The sequence below is a fragment of the Python bivittatus genome, unplaced genomic scaffold (genome assembly GCF_059951505.1).
Source record: "Python bivittatus isolate LINGU-HERP-01145 unplaced genomic scaffold, Pbiv_v1 ctg000160_np1212, whole genome shotgun sequence".
Lineage (NCBI taxonomy): Eukaryota > Metazoa > Chordata > Lepidosauria > Squamata > Pythonidae > Python > Python bivittatus.
In genome coordinates, this window is record NW_028277076.1 from 7425657 (window position 1) to 7442486 (window position 16830).

General features: G+C 44.0%; 1 protein-coding gene across 1 annotated transcript; it reads right to left on the reverse strand.

Annotated features, from left to right (window-relative positions):
• Positions 1 to 7626: 7626 nt before the first annotated feature.
• On the reverse strand, positions 7627 to 16235 carry PLPP7 (phospholipid phosphatase 7 (inactive)). The gene is made up of 2 exons (XM_007422311.4): positions 15614 to 16235; positions 7627 to 9686 (listed from the first exon to the last, which is right to left on the reverse strand). Exons 1-2 carry the CDS (start codon positions 16059 to 16061, stop codon positions 9322 to 9324), a joined length of 813 nt encoding a protein of 270 aa, XP_007422373.2. The 5' UTR covers positions 16062 to 16235; the 3' UTR covers positions 7627 to 9321.
• Positions 16236 to 16830: the final 595 nt, after the last annotated feature.

Below are 16830 nucleotides of genomic sequence, written 5' to 3' on the forward strand. Positions count from 1 at the left end.
GTCTCCTTTTAAAAAAATAAAATAAAATTCACCCTTCCCTCCCTCCCTCGGTGCCTTGTTGGAGAGCAGTGGGAACGCAAACCACAGCAGGAACAGCTAAACAACTGGGCAATCTCTCTAGCACAGACTTGAGATTAAGCTATTCTTTCCTCCAAACACAGGTTGCACTGAAATTCCTCTCCTTCCCAACCACCAAACACATCTGTGGCTCAGGAATGGCCAGTTTGAAGTGAAAGCAGAGAAAACAAGAAATGCTAAAGACAAGGGTGAATCTGAGCATGTGCTGAGTGCTTTTCCTTTCACTATCAAAGGGCAATGGGCAAGAGATTCAAATAACCTCGGTCTAGGAGGGAGACTTCTGGGGCTCGAGAACCATCTTTGCGTACCAAAATGGAGATTTTAGCCCATCTGAAGAGCACCAGGTTAGAAGAAAGTGATTTCTGCCATCACTTTCCAGAACTGCAAGCAAAAATCTTTCTTAGCCCTCCCTGGAGATGGATGGCACCAAATATTAAAGTCTGCTATTTTACCACTTAGCTGCTGCAGACTCTTTCTATTCTGCCTCCCTGCTTTTCAAGGAAGCCGTGCCCTTCCAAGCAGAAAAATAAAATAAAATAAAATAAAATAAAATAAAATAAAATAAAATAGGATCATTGGGTGTCTCCACAAGATGGAGTACTTGGAAAGCAGTGCCAAAGAGCTAAGAGTAGAGCAGAGTGACCAAGGAAATTGTTCAAGAGGTTGATTTAAGATGCAAGATTTATATAAAGGGAAATATAAACCATCACACCAGACACGGCTACCATCTGCTCTCATGGGATCATCCTGAGTTGTCGGAAAGTGAACAGGTGGCACGTCATCCTGGTCATTCCTTCCAGGCAGAAGAGAAGATGCTTCTTCTCAAGAAGGTGCTCTTGCATTTCCCTGGATAAATCTTTGCTTGTCTCTGGGTTATCATGGTGATGGAAACAACGCAAAGATGGCAACTTGCCTGATTACTAACTGAGGTTGGTGATGGTCGGAAAGAGGAGTCTTGCTTCCAGGACACAAGTCATGAACGCTGTTTCCGTGGTAGTATCTCTCAACTCTTGTCTTATTGCCCCGCGTTAAGGCAGAAGAAGAATAAAAAAAAGCAATGGATTTTTAAATAGATGTTGAATCATACTGGCTGTCTTACCCTGATTTCATTTTATTGGTCATTTTCATTTAATTTTAATTGAATTTGATTTGGGTTTTTATTTATTTTTTAATTTAACGTCATTGTTAATCTAATGTTCACTTTTGTGTTATTTTTGGTGTTATTTTCATTTCATTTTTAACTGGCTATGTTATTTTGATTTATTTTTAATTGCATATTTTGTTTATTTTGTTTATTTTCAAATGCCCCTTTGAATGTCTTTCTCTTTGTAAGGGAACGTCCAACCTGGGCCCAGAGAACATCATGTTTATGTAAAGAAGACACCTCCATTGTTGATATCTCTCCGTAGGAAGCTTCTTTGTTCTCTCCTGGGAAATGCGAGCTCCTTCACGCCACCATAATTTCTCAGATGCCTCCAAAGTATGATTCCAGCTTTATGCTGATTCAGGCTGAAAGCTTTTCTTGCTCAGTGGCCAATAATATCTCCCCTTTTGCCAACCGGCTCCTGCTTAATCTGCAGCTGAAGCAAACCACCAACTCATACCTCTTTACCCAACTTGAATTTCTTTTTCGGCCAGCTTGGCATCGGTCCCGGCGGAAAGGACACTGGTCAAGGAGGCCAACAGCACTGTAGAAGCTGGCACCTTCATAACGTGCTTGCAGATCCCACACTTCCTCATGAATTCCTTTATTCTGTGCCAGCCCCATAGCGTTCATTGATTTCCACCAGATGGTAACCTTCTCCAGATCCTATTATGGGGCTGGGATGAAGAATACCAATATGGATAACTTGAAGCTTCTAGAGCTGTCTACCTGAAAGACACCAGATCCAAAGAAACAGGTCCACCAGCCGTAGTGGATTGAATAAACCCCCGTTGCACTATAATAAATCTCTTGGCTGCAAAATTCTTTCTTGCAAAGGTTAAAATAGGCTAAAAACAGGGCTATCTTAGTGACACTCATTTCGATGGAGAGAGAAGAACGGAGGAAAGAAATCAAGCTGTTGTTTTTCATCATAGCATCACGGTGTTGCAATTTCTAGGAGGCCATGCTATGCAGTCAAGGAATCTCAAAGTCACCCAATGAAGGATTCGTTTGCTTATTTATCACACACGTCACCGTCGGTTGGGTTCCCCCCTCGTTCAAAACCCAAAACAAACACAGGGTTTATGGGATTATAAGTGAACCCAATACGGAACCAACATAAGCTGCCCCAACACGTGCCCCCGTCTGAAATGCTCTTGGTAAGGATGCAGGGTGGTCTTGGGGCATAACATCCAACTCATCAAGGCCAACTTCCACTTTCTGGCTAGGCCAGACAACCCCTCTAGCTGATCTATACATTTTGTAAATAACTAAGTTATAAATCAAGAAGGCCAGGCCAAGGATGCTGGCTTGAAGTTCACAACTCTTTGGGGACATTTGGAAAATGGGAATCCAGCCACCCAAAGCAGATTCTCCTCAGTCGTGCCCACCCCTCTCCTGCTAGTTATCACCACCGAGGTCCGGTCAATTTCCGCGCATCTGTTCCGTCTGCCAACACCAGATTAGCAGCCTGGGGTGAACAGGAAGGTGGCAAACTGCACAGGAAGCTTGACTACAGCTTCTGTTGCTTTTGGAATCCATGTCCCCCCCCCTCTGGCCCCCTGCCTTGCTTCCCCCAAACCAAGAGACAACAGAGGATGGCGAACCTCTCCAAAGTGTTTTGTTCACTTAGGCACCCATGTTCCTTTCCACGTCCTGGAGTTGACGACAATGGGAGTTCAAAATTCAGTTTCATTTTGGCACTGGGAAGGGTGTGCTTTTCCACTGCAGTGAGTCGGGGGGTTCTGGATAGGCAGAGAAGGTGCGTGAGGTTCCACCTGAACTCTACCTGCATCTTTCACTCAAATCCTGGGATTGCAGAGACTTCCTTCCCACCATGGTTCACTCCTTGGGATGGGATCCAGCACCAGAAAAAGGGAATTGCAGCCAAATCTGATACATTCCAATAACATCCAATGTTTGTTTCCACCAGGTGCTGCAGGATATTATTATTATTATTATTATTATATTATTATTATTATTATTATTATTATTATTATTATTATTATTATTATTATTATTTAAATTTTTTTGGCCACCCAACTCCAGTGGAGTCTGGGCAGCATTCAGAACGATCAAAATCCGAAAAACAGCTAAAAACATTCAATCAAACAGCCCAGACTAAAATGATCTCATAAACCACAACACCATCAAAACCAAAACAGGGGCCATTAAACAAATAATAAACATCCTCCTATAAATAAAATAAAAATAAAACGTCGTTCCAATTCAGCAACAGGGGAAGGAACTGTTTTTCCCCCTTGATCCATAACGGAATTGCTCCCTTCGTTCTCCCCTCCAGTTCATACGGTTTAGATATATAAATCCATTTTTATTCCTTCCACGTTCGATTGCATTTTAAATAGCACAGGATTTTAATAGCGCTCACTGCCTGGATTCATAGGGTGTGACAAGTAGTAAATAAACAGGCTAAATGAATAATCATTAAGCGTTGGCTTCTCAGCACAAGCCTGCACGCAATTGCTTAGTGTTCTGGGATTAAATCCTTTCGGAGTGCATCTTTTTGTTGGATAATACAAGATAGTAAACATGGAGTAGAGTGTATCTCATAAGAAAGTAAAGCTCTTGATAAGTATGTTTATTGTAAGAACTAGGAAAGCTGTTAAAGATTCAGTAAGGTGGACCAGATAGGAATCATGACCAGAACTAATTCTACTTTACTGTAAAACTACATTAACAGAATCCTGCAAGTCTGAAAGGACAATTCTCCCCCCATCGCCTTTACAGCACGAGAAATTAGGGAGGGTCCCTTCTGAGCCTCTTGCCACTCCCACTATCCAGCTGAGGGCTATGCTCCCTCTTATCTGACCATTCCTTTGGTATGGCCTCAAGTCATCACAAGGCATAATTACCACCTGGATGTTTTCCTATCAGTCTGAAGCATGGAATAAATGAAAATTGTTGGGCAGATATTAAAAGGCAAGTGGTCACACCTAACCCAACTGAGCTGATTTCAGAAAAAGTTAAATGGAATGAAGCTAATGCCCCTGACCTACTTCTCCTCCCGTAAGGTAGGAGAAAAATCCAGGAAAAAGCTAACAGCTACCATATTGTTCCAAGAAAATGACATAGTATTAGCAGGAGTTGAACGCAACTCAAGGGAAATTTCACTTTGTCTGGAGGGAGAGATGGCGTAGAGAGAACCTCAGCTGATCCCCAAATGCTAAGCAGGTTCCTTGTTGCATAATACTTGGATGGGAGGCAACCCAGGTTGGAATTTAGACTGAGAATTAAAAATGAAGGCAATGACAAACTACTTAGTGTACATCCTGTTGCCAAGAAGAACATGTCCATGTTTGCAAAGCTTCCAGGAGCTCAACTCAAGAGTGTCATTATCTCCTTAAGTGGCTTAAGATGGTTTGAAAAAACACACACATTCCAACCTCCTCTTTAAAAAAAACCAGGGAAAAATAACAACATTTACACATACCATGTTTCTCTAGACATTTTGCTCCGGCACCCTACTGCCAATCGATGACCTATCTTGCTGTAAAGAAAACTGAGTGAGAAAAATTTCTTTCTCTCATTTTGGTAACCCCAAAGGCTTGCAAAATTATTTGGTGAGATGTTGGACTTTGCAGATCCATGCCTTGGAAATGAATAGCCCTGGTGAGCTTTGCAAGGCCATTTCATGATTCTTTCAGCGCCCATTGAGCTAAAATTAAAACGTATCTGATGTTTTTTCAAAGCATCGCCCATTGATATCCATGGTTGGCTGACTCGCTTCTCAGTTGTATGAATTTTCTTACTGGGGTTCCATCAAAAGAAAGATCAAGAAATGTACATGGCTAATGGCTGGGTATGAAGAAAAAACATGAGGTGCTAATTAAAGTATTAAAACTCACCCGTTGGAAAGCTCATTAAATAAGTATGCATTAGTAAGAAGTAAGGAACAGCATCTATTAGATTTTGACTTCAATCTGAGGCCTGTTGCTGAAGCAACATTTGATTCTGTTCAGAATTCCCACCTTGAGCTGGTCAGATGCTGTCCAAGGTGCTACTTCCACCCAACTCATCTTATCAGAAAACTGAGTTGGTCTTGCCTTCTGTTCCAAAACCAAGACTAAATTCTTGCTTAGGTCATGGGTGGAAGCTCCCCAAAAGTGCTGCTGAACTTCAATTCCCAGAATTTCTGGCCTGATGGGAGTTATATTTCAGCAACATCTAGCGAATCATAAATTTCCCATCCTTGGCTTCCAGATCGCTACAGTGGTGGGAACCCCATCAGATTGAGACCACAGGGTTAAGAAAACAGATAGGCAGGGTGTTCTCTGCATGGTGACTTGACATCATCTAGAGTTTGTGGAAGGATATCCCTAGAAATTCCAGCTCTTCCAAATTTTTGAAGCATAGTCTTCCAATCCTTGGCCAACATATTTTGAAAATCTGAAAAATAGCATGCCAAAGCCAATTAACATTCAAATCAAATCAAACCTTTATTATGGCCATAGACCAGCATAGCCAGTTAACATTATTTTGGAGGGCATAGGGCCTTTCCAGTTAATTGGCTGTGGGCTATGCAGAGGTGTTACAAGCCCCAGAGCAATTCAATTCAATTTGATTCAATTGCATTAGCTTCGTTCAATTTGTCAAGGATATCCCCCCGCCCGGTGGGCACAGAAAATCCAGATGCTCTTGGGTGGATGTTCCAAGCTGATCAACTCCGATGATAAAAGCATTATAATAGAGTTATCCCTCCATCTGCAATGGTTGCTATAGAGACAGAAGCAAAATTCCTTCTTTTGGAGGCAAGTTGTGTGAACCCACTGATGTTTCTGCACAATTCGACTTGACTAATCCTTGGAGATTTTGTTTTTCTTTTTGCCAGACTCCAGAAAGTGATCTTTCAATCCTGCTTCTGCTGAAGCACAGACTTCAGTAGGAGCAGGCTAAACCATGATCTTTGTCTCTTTCTGCAAATAAGTATTTTAATTGCTGCATTTGTTTCTGGCTATGCTTCTCCACCTTAGCTATGCATATGCTATGGGAGCCAGGGCAATAGTCAGATAAGAGACAGCATAGCCCTCAGCTGGATAGTGGGAGGGGAAAAAGGATCAGGAGGAACCCTCCCTAGTTTCTCAGGCTGTAAAGGCAACAGGAAGAGAGAGGTGCTTTGAGACTTGCAAGATTGATGTCAGCCTTGCAAGGTAGTCCAAACAAGAAGCACACCCAGAAGTACTAGCTCTAACTTTATTGTAAGGTTACATTAACAGAATCTTGCAAGTCTGAAAATACCTCTCTCCCCCCTCGCCTTTACAGCCCAACAAACTAGGGACGGTCCCTTCTGGGATGTTTGCCACACCTCCATTGCTCCTCTGGGCTCAGCTGCCCCTTATCTAATTGTAGTCTAGTCTGCAGCTCTTCCTCCTGTCTCTCAAGGTCATTCCCACATCCCATTTCAGATGCATACATTTCCCTCTGAATAATTTTCCCCTTCTGTCCCATGAAAGATTGGGGGACAGCTTTGAAGACAACGTAGGCTTGCCCACAACTTTTGGAGGGTGTCTAATTGGGCATCCCTGATACGACTGAACTGTGAATTTTGGGGGGCACTATTAGTGCTGCAAGAGAACAGCCCGTGTGATGTTTGAAACACATTCAGGTCTAATACTGATAATTCAGGTCATCCTGAGGTGCAGGAAGTCTTTGGTTCCTCATTCTCAGAGCTGAGGCATCAGCCCCACTGGGTAGACCAGACCATGAATTTGATTCCACAGGAAGGCTAAAATTACTTTGATTAAGATAGGCTATAATAACAGATTCTTGCAGATCTGATTGTGCCGGACCTCCTCCTCCTCCTCCTTATACTCCTGTGAATTAGGGAGGTGTCTATCTGAGCCACTTCCAAATGTTATCTGATAGTTTTGGACTTAAAAAAAAAACGTTTCAGCTCCTTTTCCCTAGGTTCTTGCCTATCTCCATCAAGGTCATCTTCTTTACCCCCTACTGTGAGATCATCATCCATCAACCTCTGCCATGAAAGAACCAACCACAATTGTAGCTGAACATGGAGTGGGACCCCAGGCATCAAAGTAACTTAAAGCTACAAGTGAAGAGATCTCAAGATAATCTCTTGTATCAATCCCAGCCAAGGATGAGCAGAGGGGCTCTTCAAATATTGTGGGATTCTGGTTGATAGTTAAAGCCATTCTTGCAGGACTCTCCTTTCTTGGTCCTCAACAGGACAAGATGTGCCCTGATGTGACTTGGCCTCTCTGTTTTCTGAGATTCAGCTTCTTCTGCATTTTTCATCTCAGCTAGGCCTCAGTCTTGTGAAAAGCACCAGGTCAGATCGGTTCCTAATGGCTGCACCCAACAAGCTCATAGCTTCTCCATCTTTTCTTGGAAGCCCTGTCAAAAATATTAGAAGGAACAAACAAGGCCAAACTTGTCAGACCCTTTATTACAAGTTAAAATCCAGCTTTATCAAATGATAAAGACTGTAAAGATCACTACAACATCCACCTGATGCCTTCTAGATCACCCAATGTAATGGACAGGGGAAACAGCCATATTTAACCCTAACTTGTTATTTCATTATTCTACCTGGCTCTCCCTCAAAAGAAGTTGACAATGCTTCATTCACCCCCATTTTAGCCTCACAATGCCTCTGTGAAGTTGGTGATATTGGTTGACTTCACCTATAACATTAAGCTATGGTTCACCTAACCACAGTTTGAATAAGCAAGCCATAGGGGCCTCGTTTGCATAAACGCCACCCTGCATGAACCATGATTTAAAAATGCAACAGGGTTGCTTAAATGAATCCTAAGTCAGGGTTTCTTTAAGCATGATTAGCACATAAACCACAGTTTACTTGTTTGACACATCATTTGGTTATAAAGTAGGGTTTACAATGTCTGGATTCACCCTTCACGCCCCACAAGCGGTTGGCTTGGTTTGACAAATTCAGCCATTGTTGTTCCTAGTTTATGGCTTAGCATCTTTTGTGAACTTGACCACTGATGGTACAACAAACCCCACTTAAGCATAATGTTGGAGCTCAACTTTTTCCTGCCCTTATACATCTCTCTAAGCCATAGATTCATTTGTTTGATTATTGTTCTGCACGATATGTGAATTCAGCCACTATTTTGTAAATGAAGGTTTACATCGGGGCATCCTGTGTGTGAACTTGGCTACTGACTTGTGAATTTTGCAGCTAATGATGATTTGAACTGGAGTACTTTTTCCACCCTAGTCCACCACCCTACCCACTGACTCTCTCACTGCTTCCTTCCCATCTGCCAAGCAGAATTTTGCTGGGTTAAGAAATGAGCACTAAAATAAGGAAAAATGTGTAAGAGATGCCACAACACTCTTGTGTTATTATCAGGAATTTATAAGGCATGGTGTGAGTCTTTCCCCATGGGGCACCCTCCAAATGCATGAACTTCAGCTTCTAGAATTCCCAACCTGGGAGTTGAAATCCACCTTTCTGGACGGTGCCCTTGAGCTCCCAGAATTCTCAATGAGGACCAGATGCTGGTGAGGAATTCTGGGAGCTGAAGTCCATACATGTTGAGGATGCCCTTCCCCTCCCACAATTCTTAGCAGTGACCATACTGACTAGGGAATTCTGGAAACTGAAGTTCACACATCTGGATGATGCCCAGGTTGGGGAAAGTAGGCATAGAAGTGGGGTTTCCAAGAATGATAGTCTCCACACAACTGGCAGACACCTCAACTTGAGGAAGGAATCTCATCCTATATTCCTCAACCTCCATGACCAGACATGCTACAACCGTCTCCATATTAAAAGGCAAGAGCTGTGAGATTTCAGAGTGCATTGTCTCAACAGCCAGTTAGCAGGAGAATGCAATGTTGTCCTTGTTCATTGAATTTGCTTTCTGGTTGGGAGCCATGGAAAAAACAGCCAAATACATCAGCCAGTCTCAATGTTTCCCAGAAGATATTCCCAATTAGACCCAACTGTCTCTTCAGCCTCATGAGGTTCAGCTTCTTGGAAGAAGATACTCCATGGTTCCTTTGCCAAACACCTCCCTTTCTGAGAAGTCTCTCGCCTTGTCTGTGTCTTAAAACAGAAAATGAAAGAAAGCTGAGGGCGTCACTCCTCCTCACCACATAGAAATCAGCATCTGACACGTGTTAGAAGACATCCACAGAATTTCCACCAACCGGAACTGGATGTAACCAAAGGCAAAGCCAGAAAGGACGTCGGTGACGTGGTGGCGTCCCACCATGATTCGGGAGAGTCCTACTAAGAAGGCCCAAAGGACCAGTAGGATTCGAAGCGGGACTGCCAGAACCAGGTGGTTGAGGAAGAACTTGGAAACCATAGCAGCTCGGCTAGCGTGACCCGCAGGAAAGGCATAGACATCCATGGTCAGGTAGTCCAAAACACCTGGACTGACATCATAAGGACTTTTCCGTTTTGCCATTTTCTGTAAGCCAGCTACAATGATAATGTCTAAGAGCAGGGCTAGAGGGAGAGAAAGAAAGAGAAAAGGAGGATGAGCACAAGTGTAATAATAAAAAAGTAAAACATCTGAGTCTGTCCTTATGAAATCAAATCTATATTTCTTCCTCCTGCCTCCGTCCCCACTAAACTTTAGCAGGCCACTCCAAAGTGAAGTATGGGCCAGGAAAAATACATCCCCAGTTTATTTTTTCCTTCATTTATGTATTTTTCTAAAAAATATATACATGCATAATGATCAAAACGATCTTTAAACTTAAAAAAAAGCTTTTAAAAAATGGAAGAGAGACATCCCATGCAAACTAAAAATACAAGCTAAGAAAAAGAGTGGAATAAAACTACTTTGTACTTATCAATAGTCCCTGGTTTCCTAATGCATACACTACCTTAATAGAATCAGTGCAAAAGATCATTGTAAAATATCACAAAATCTCTGCCATAGGAACACAGATTGCTGCATCCTTTAATTAGTAGAATATATTGCCTTTTCCAAAACACAGAGCTCACGCATTTCCATCGACCCTTCCTTAACATCTGGAATAATATTACATTTCCAATTTCTCAATACGACCCCCCGGTTAGCGTGTTTTATGAACCACCCAGCCAATGGCGGCTTACTGTTAAACTACGATTACATCAACGATGGCTTTGCACAAGAGGTGCCTGTGGGCTGGATCGTTTGTAAAATTTGGGGAGTCGGGGGGCAGAGTGCCGAGAAGAAAAAAGGGGTTCGTTTATAAATGCACTCTGCAGAAAATATGTGGGTGGGTGAATCAAGGAGAAGACTTGACGATAGTAAGGCATTAACCTCTCTTGTTCAAAACAAGGGTCAGGAGGGACACTAGAGTCCATCCAAGGACCCTCCATTTCTCCTAAATGCCATGTCCTTGGGGGGTTGGGGGGAAACCAGTTTGCAACCCTGAACTAGATACTTTAGCGTGGCTTCTGCCCAGATTTCAAGAACGTTCATCCAGACAAGCGCGTGCCAAGAAAAGATCATGTTGCAAGCAAGCTGGTTTCCCGCAGAGCAATTTCAGTTGGGTTCCAATTTGGAAATTACTGTGATCCTAGAATAGCTTCCTCGGGATTCACAATACGGTTCCCTTTGCATCATATTCAAGAGATAAACTCAAAGAAGGAGGGAGCCAAAACAGAACTCTTTGTAAATCCAAAAAGTCTCAGTTCATTGGTTTATTTATTTGGCAATCTTCAGAAAGCTGTAATTTTTCATATCAAGGCACGACATAACTTGGGAATTCCAGAATCCGATAATTTTTACTGAAAGTTTTAACAACAGTAGTAAGAACGGATGCAAGCTATCAGTACAGTTATATTTTAACCTCGCTCTCTAAGAATACATCTTGATTCTCTTCTTTCTATAGTCTATCCTGTCTCATCATCAAAACCATCAATCACAAGTTCATTTTTTTTCTTTTTTACACAAAAAAATCCATCAGGGGCTTCCGGTCACCAGTTCTGTCATCTTCATCAACCATTCCTCCATGGTAGATGTTGCCAAATCTTTCCATCTTTGAGCACGCAATAATCTTGCTGCAGTTATCGTATATAAAAACAGTGTTTGCCGTTTTTTCGGAAGGCTGTGATAAATACAAACGGAATTGAAGCAGAATTCTTTGCAAAACGGGAAATTCTCTGTTCCTTTAGTGCAATAGGTGAGCCTCGTCACATTTCTGATTCTGGAATTCCCAACTTACGTGGCGCCTTGCTACGGAAGCATTGGTGACCCCATCCAAAAATTGTTGTAATCCCTAACTTTCATGAATCTTTCTCCTGTCTTTTTCTGAACTAGGAGGAATTGCATCTTCCAGCAATACACAGCCTTCTTACACATTGCTTAAAGGCACGTTTTCTTGCTTCAGTGCAGAACGGGTGGAGTATTGAAATATTTATAGGTGAGGGCGTCCAGCTATGGAAGAATATTTATTTTTTGACATATGCCCAGCAATCTGGCCTCTCATCTTGCAGCAAAAATCCTTTCCCCTTCAAGATACCTCCTGAATATTTACTGCTTTTTTTCCCCATCTTTTCTTCCCAGCTCATCCTTGAGTCAGTTTACATTAGACAGGCTGATCACAAGAACTGAATGCTCTCCCCTTTCTATTGTCAAATTGCTTTTCCCACCAAAACATTATCTACTTCTTCATCCCCAGGAGAAATTCCTTGCCAGGAAGGTATAAAGACTTGGGAGATGATTATTCCTTCTCCAAGGGCCTCCCCAGGTTGACTGAATCACATAAGTATCTTTTAAATCTTCTCTTCTGGATTTATCTGGAGAAATCTAGTTGTTCAAGCCTGGTCTGTTCTACCTGGAATTGTTCAGAGAAATTTATCTCCAGTATGGGGACAAACAGAAAGGTGAGCTTTCTGCTTTCTGTTGGGGCCCCTTCAAGATGCAGTAGGTCTCTGTTAGCACCCGCTTTCCATTTTCAGTAGCTTTCAGTACCAGGTCTTTCTCTGACCTTGGGCGAAAGAGTTCTTGTGTGGCTTCATCCGAATAATAGCATTTAAACTGTTGGTAGTTTAAATCATCCATCCGGACCCCATTGGGCATTAGGTCCCCAGCCCTTAGTATGACTGCAATATTTTTTTCAATATATTCCTCAAGATGGGCCCATAGTCCGATAGCCTGGCCATCAGATTTGCTTGGAGGGAAGTACAGATTCCATCAAATAATAAATAAGGTAAATTAAGCACAGATTAAATAAGAGAACTTGATGATTTATTTATAACTTATTTATTTGCAATTGTCAAATACTCTAAAGGAGATCTTGGGATACAGTGAGCACGTAGATCCATGCAAGGTAGAATGGCTAGACCCCCTGTAGGTCTCCCACGCCCGCTGGGCTGTGCCAGGCACCGATTAGCATAAAACCCATTTAAATCTCACAGCTCAATTTAGGTGTAGTTCAGAACCCAGGGAAATGTTCTCTGGCTAAATCTTTCCCAATAGAAGCTGCAACTTCCATTGGAAAACTAGCCAGCATTTGAGAAAGCGATAGTCCGGGGAACCAGAGGAGACCTGGAAGAGCTGAATATCTACCCCCTGATCCCAACTCTCAGAATGTCTAGCCCAGAGAGCCAACATGCTGGCTGGAGAATGCTGGGAGTTGTAGTCCTAAGCCATTTGGAGGAAGAGCAACTCAACAGAGGTTAGAGAGAACCCCAAAAAGATTATTCACTAAAAATAGGGGGCTTGCCAGAGTCAAGGCCTGACACTCTGATCTCCTCATTTTCAGCTGTTCAAGCTTGTAGGAGTTGGGTTGGGTCTATCATAGCCTCTTATGGGAGGGCTCTTATTGTTCACACCATTCTGCAGATGGGGTTAGTGTGGCTGAAACAGGGCCACTTTTCAACAATGAGTTCACAGGCCAGGTTCACTTGGAACGTCTGCCTTCCATCCTGCTAGCTACTATACCACGATTCCAGGGTTATTTTTTTAAATTTCCAACTCTAGCCTCCAGCCTTGGGATGTCCTCATGGCTTCCCATCCACTGAGAAAGAAACCACAGTGGAGTGCCAGAAAGAAAATGGTGGCCCAACCATTGTGGGTCCCAGACTTGGTCCAGATACCTTGAATCTCTGTGGAAACCTTCAATTGCAACCACTGGCATTCCGTTCCATCCTCAACAGATAATTCCTCCAAGAATATACTATACAAGGAAGGTAGTCCTTCTCCTTTTTCTATATGGTGGATCGTTGAATGGATAGAAACAATCGTGACACATTGTGGTATGGGTAAGGAAGGAGTAGGGAATGGAGCATCTGCTGGCAAACATCCAAGCTCAAAGAGCACCAAGGACTCCACATTATGATATCTTCTGAAGACTCAGTGCCAGAAGTAGACATCTCAACTTACGATCTTTAAGATTCCAGGAAGGATGAGAAGCCATGATGGACCAAGGTGGACATGATGTCAGGTTCAGCCCAGGAACCACAGCGAGACAAATCCAGGAACAGTTCAGTTACTTTATTAGCTTACACCTATTAGACAGAATCTCACCAGACTAACTCTAACTCCCAATGACAGCAACTAAACACTCTGAATTCCTTAGGGTGGTGCCAGTCTCCTTCTCTTCACTTTCACACACTCTGGTTGAGGGCTGAGGAGATGCTTGGGATTCCTCTCCCCCTCCCTATGACCTTGGACCTCCTCGCTCATGTCTTCCATCACACTGTCGGGTCTGCTACGTTCAAATCCCAAAGAAGAAAAATGGTGGGTGGATCTAACAGTGAAAACTCAACAACCCAAGCCCAAAGTTGGCTTCTTCCTCCTACGATTCTGAGCTCTCCCATGAGATGTTAGTCTTCCCCACAAGCTGAAAGTCCAAAACTTTCATTTTAACATTCAGCCTGAGTTGAAACCAGACAGTTGTGCTGGAAACCACAGATGATCTGTAGAGAACCATAGAGATGAATATTCAGAAGTCCTTATAGAAATAAGAGCAGAAGCATTCCTTAAGCCAGGGGAATGGAGGTAGTGTTAGGAAGAGGCCCAGGTTGGTTCCTCCCTGATTCAGTGGGGTATAGGAGGGAGGGAAGGTACAACACAATCATGCTTGGAAGATTCTGTTACTATAGCCTAGCTCAATACAGTGTAGTTATAGCCTTCCGGTGGGCTCCTTTTCATAATTTGGTCTTCCTTGTAGGGCTGATATCAACCTTGCAAGTGTGCTTGTGGGCCTCTTCCTAACACTACCTCCTTTCTCCTGGCTCAAGGAACGCTTCTGCCCTTATTTCTGTAAGGGCTTCTGAATATCCCCTTCAAGGCCATCTCCATGGCTTTCCACAAGATCTTAAGGTCCGTTCTTATGAAGGTAAGGGGTGTGTGAATCCCACCTTTACATACAGTGGGTATGACTGATGACTGCCTAAGAGAAGGGGAAGGTCTTCAGATCATCCTTGAGGAGCTAAGTTAGCGGGGACACGGTGAGGTCTTCAAATTGCTCCCCGTTCTTCAGGAATGGCTTTCTTTGATGGAGCCAAGAAGAAAAGGAACAGAGCTAGGATTAAAATCCAGCTAGCTGTATCAAATCTCTCTACGATCCTAGGATGGTCTTTCTTCCATGAGATGGACCCAGACTTTTCTCATCATCTCAACTTCATTTGATTTGATATGCCAGGGAAGAAACTCAATGTAAAGTCATCTCTGAGTTGAACTCAACCCCCTGCGAGCACAGTGGATACATCCAGGGACTTTCCTTGGCACAACAAGAAAGTGGAATGCCTTTCTGACTTCCCAATATACCATCCCTGAACATGGAGGTTCTACATAGCTATCCCAACCAACTTTTCCTTAAAAAACCCGAAACCTCAGCTTCTTGTGGCTGTGAATTGTGCGTAAACCAATGCTCTCCCACCTGCATTAGACCATCGTCTCAGTCCTCCACAGCCAGGCCTACCTTGCATGATGAGTCCTGTGATTAACCCATCAGGAAGACACCAGATGGTGGGAGACTAACACAACTTTGTTCAACACAGACTTAGGTTCCCTGAGGATTTGTTCATCCAGCCCTGAACTGAACTACAGGGGCCGACCGATTTAAATCTTTGCTTGCCTCTGGTTCTGCTAGGGATCTCTGCTGCTAGAGAACTCCCAAGGATTCTGTTTGACCCTGTCTACAAACAAACTGGGTGCCATTGATGATTATTATACCCATTTTGCAGATGAAGGACTGAGTCTGAAAAAAACAATGCAACCGGGGGCCTAAGGTGGGGCGAACAGGGGAGTAAGAAAATAGGTGTGTGGACAATGAGGATTATGGAATCTTATTGTATAGGAAAACTCATTGTATAAATAGGATAAATAGGAAAACAATGAGGATTGTGGAACTGAGGATGTTCAGAGCGGGCAAGAGGGGGAAGATGCAGGACTTGAAAGTCAGCTGGAAAGTGAGGCTAAAATTACTCACCCAAAAGCAAGTTCAGGAGGACTTCTTGGCCAGCTAGGGTGCTGCTTTTGACCAAGCAGATGAGCGTGCCCCCGATCCAGGGAATGCCATGCCCGGTGATGCCAATGAGGTTGATCATGGAGCGGGCATTGCCCCACGCCGCGGCATTGCTGGCACACACCCCGAGCCGTTTGGAGAGGGAGATGTCAATGGCCAGCAAGGAGTTGTAGGCGATGCCTTTGAAAGTGGGGTTCAGCTGCATACAGTCTTCTTCGGGCAGCTGCTGAGGCTGGCGCGGCTCCTTGGCCCCCTCGCTCTGGACCGGGGCAGGGCCCCCTTGGCTGTTCGCCCTCCTGAAACTCCGAGATTCCTGGGCACTTTTCAAGGGCTGGTTGAGGGAGAGAAACTCAGCTCGGTTCAAGACATTGTTCCTCTCCCGGGCCCTGGCCCGGTTTGGAACGGCCGGCATGGTGGCACGTTGTTTCTAGAGGGAAAAGGAAGAATTCAGCGGTGGAAGGCAAATGGCAGAGCGACCCCCCACCCCACCCCCGGGCTGTTCTCCCTCCTTAAGCCCAGGGTAGCCTTTGCGTGCCCCTCCTCAAAAGTCATGAGGTTGACAAGCTGCCCAAAACGCTGATCAGCGAGTTAAATATAGATGCCGGAGGGGACACGCAGATGGCCATAGGTATTTACTTTACGAGCCCACCAAGCTTGGAAGGAGGGGAGGAGAAAGAGGAGGAGAAGCGGGGAATCACTGACAGCCGGATCAGCCACTCTGGCACCCGAGAAAGGCCTGGGCATCCAATGGGTAGAGGGGAAGGAGGGCTGTGGAATCACCAAAAAGTTCGGTTGCTTCTGGCCTGATCTCTTTCCACCGTCCAAGTGTTTATTCTCGGGAAAGGGGGTGTCATCAGAGGATGGGAAATGCAGCTCCCTCCCCTTGCCACTTCCGACAGCAACCTGGTGCCTTTCAGGCATGCGGGGCTGCAGATCCCATCCTCCCAGGCCGACAGGGCTGGGATAATGGGTTCTGGAGTCCAGGATGGTTGGAGAGGAGCTGGCTGGGATAGGCAGCAAGGGGATTCTTCCCTAATCTATTGGCGAGCTGATTAAGTGCCGGAGAAGGGAAGAGGGGGCTTTGCATCCGTCTGGCTTCTTTTTCCCCCCTCTTCATTTTTCTATTGGAGTTCTTTCCATTGCAGCTTTTAAATTAAATATGAATGGGGGGGGATGGGAAA

Excerpts from the sequence above, each read along its gene's own strand:
- PLPP7 (XM_007422311.4), bottom strand. The coding sequence starts at position 16,061 with ATGCCGGCCGTTCCAAACCGGGCCAGGGCCCGGGAGAGGAACAATGTC. Across the intron at positions 9,687-15,613 it reads CCTCCTGAACTTGCTTTTGG|CCCTGCTCTTAGACATTATC; the intron begins GTGAGTAATTTT and ends CTCTCCCTCTAG.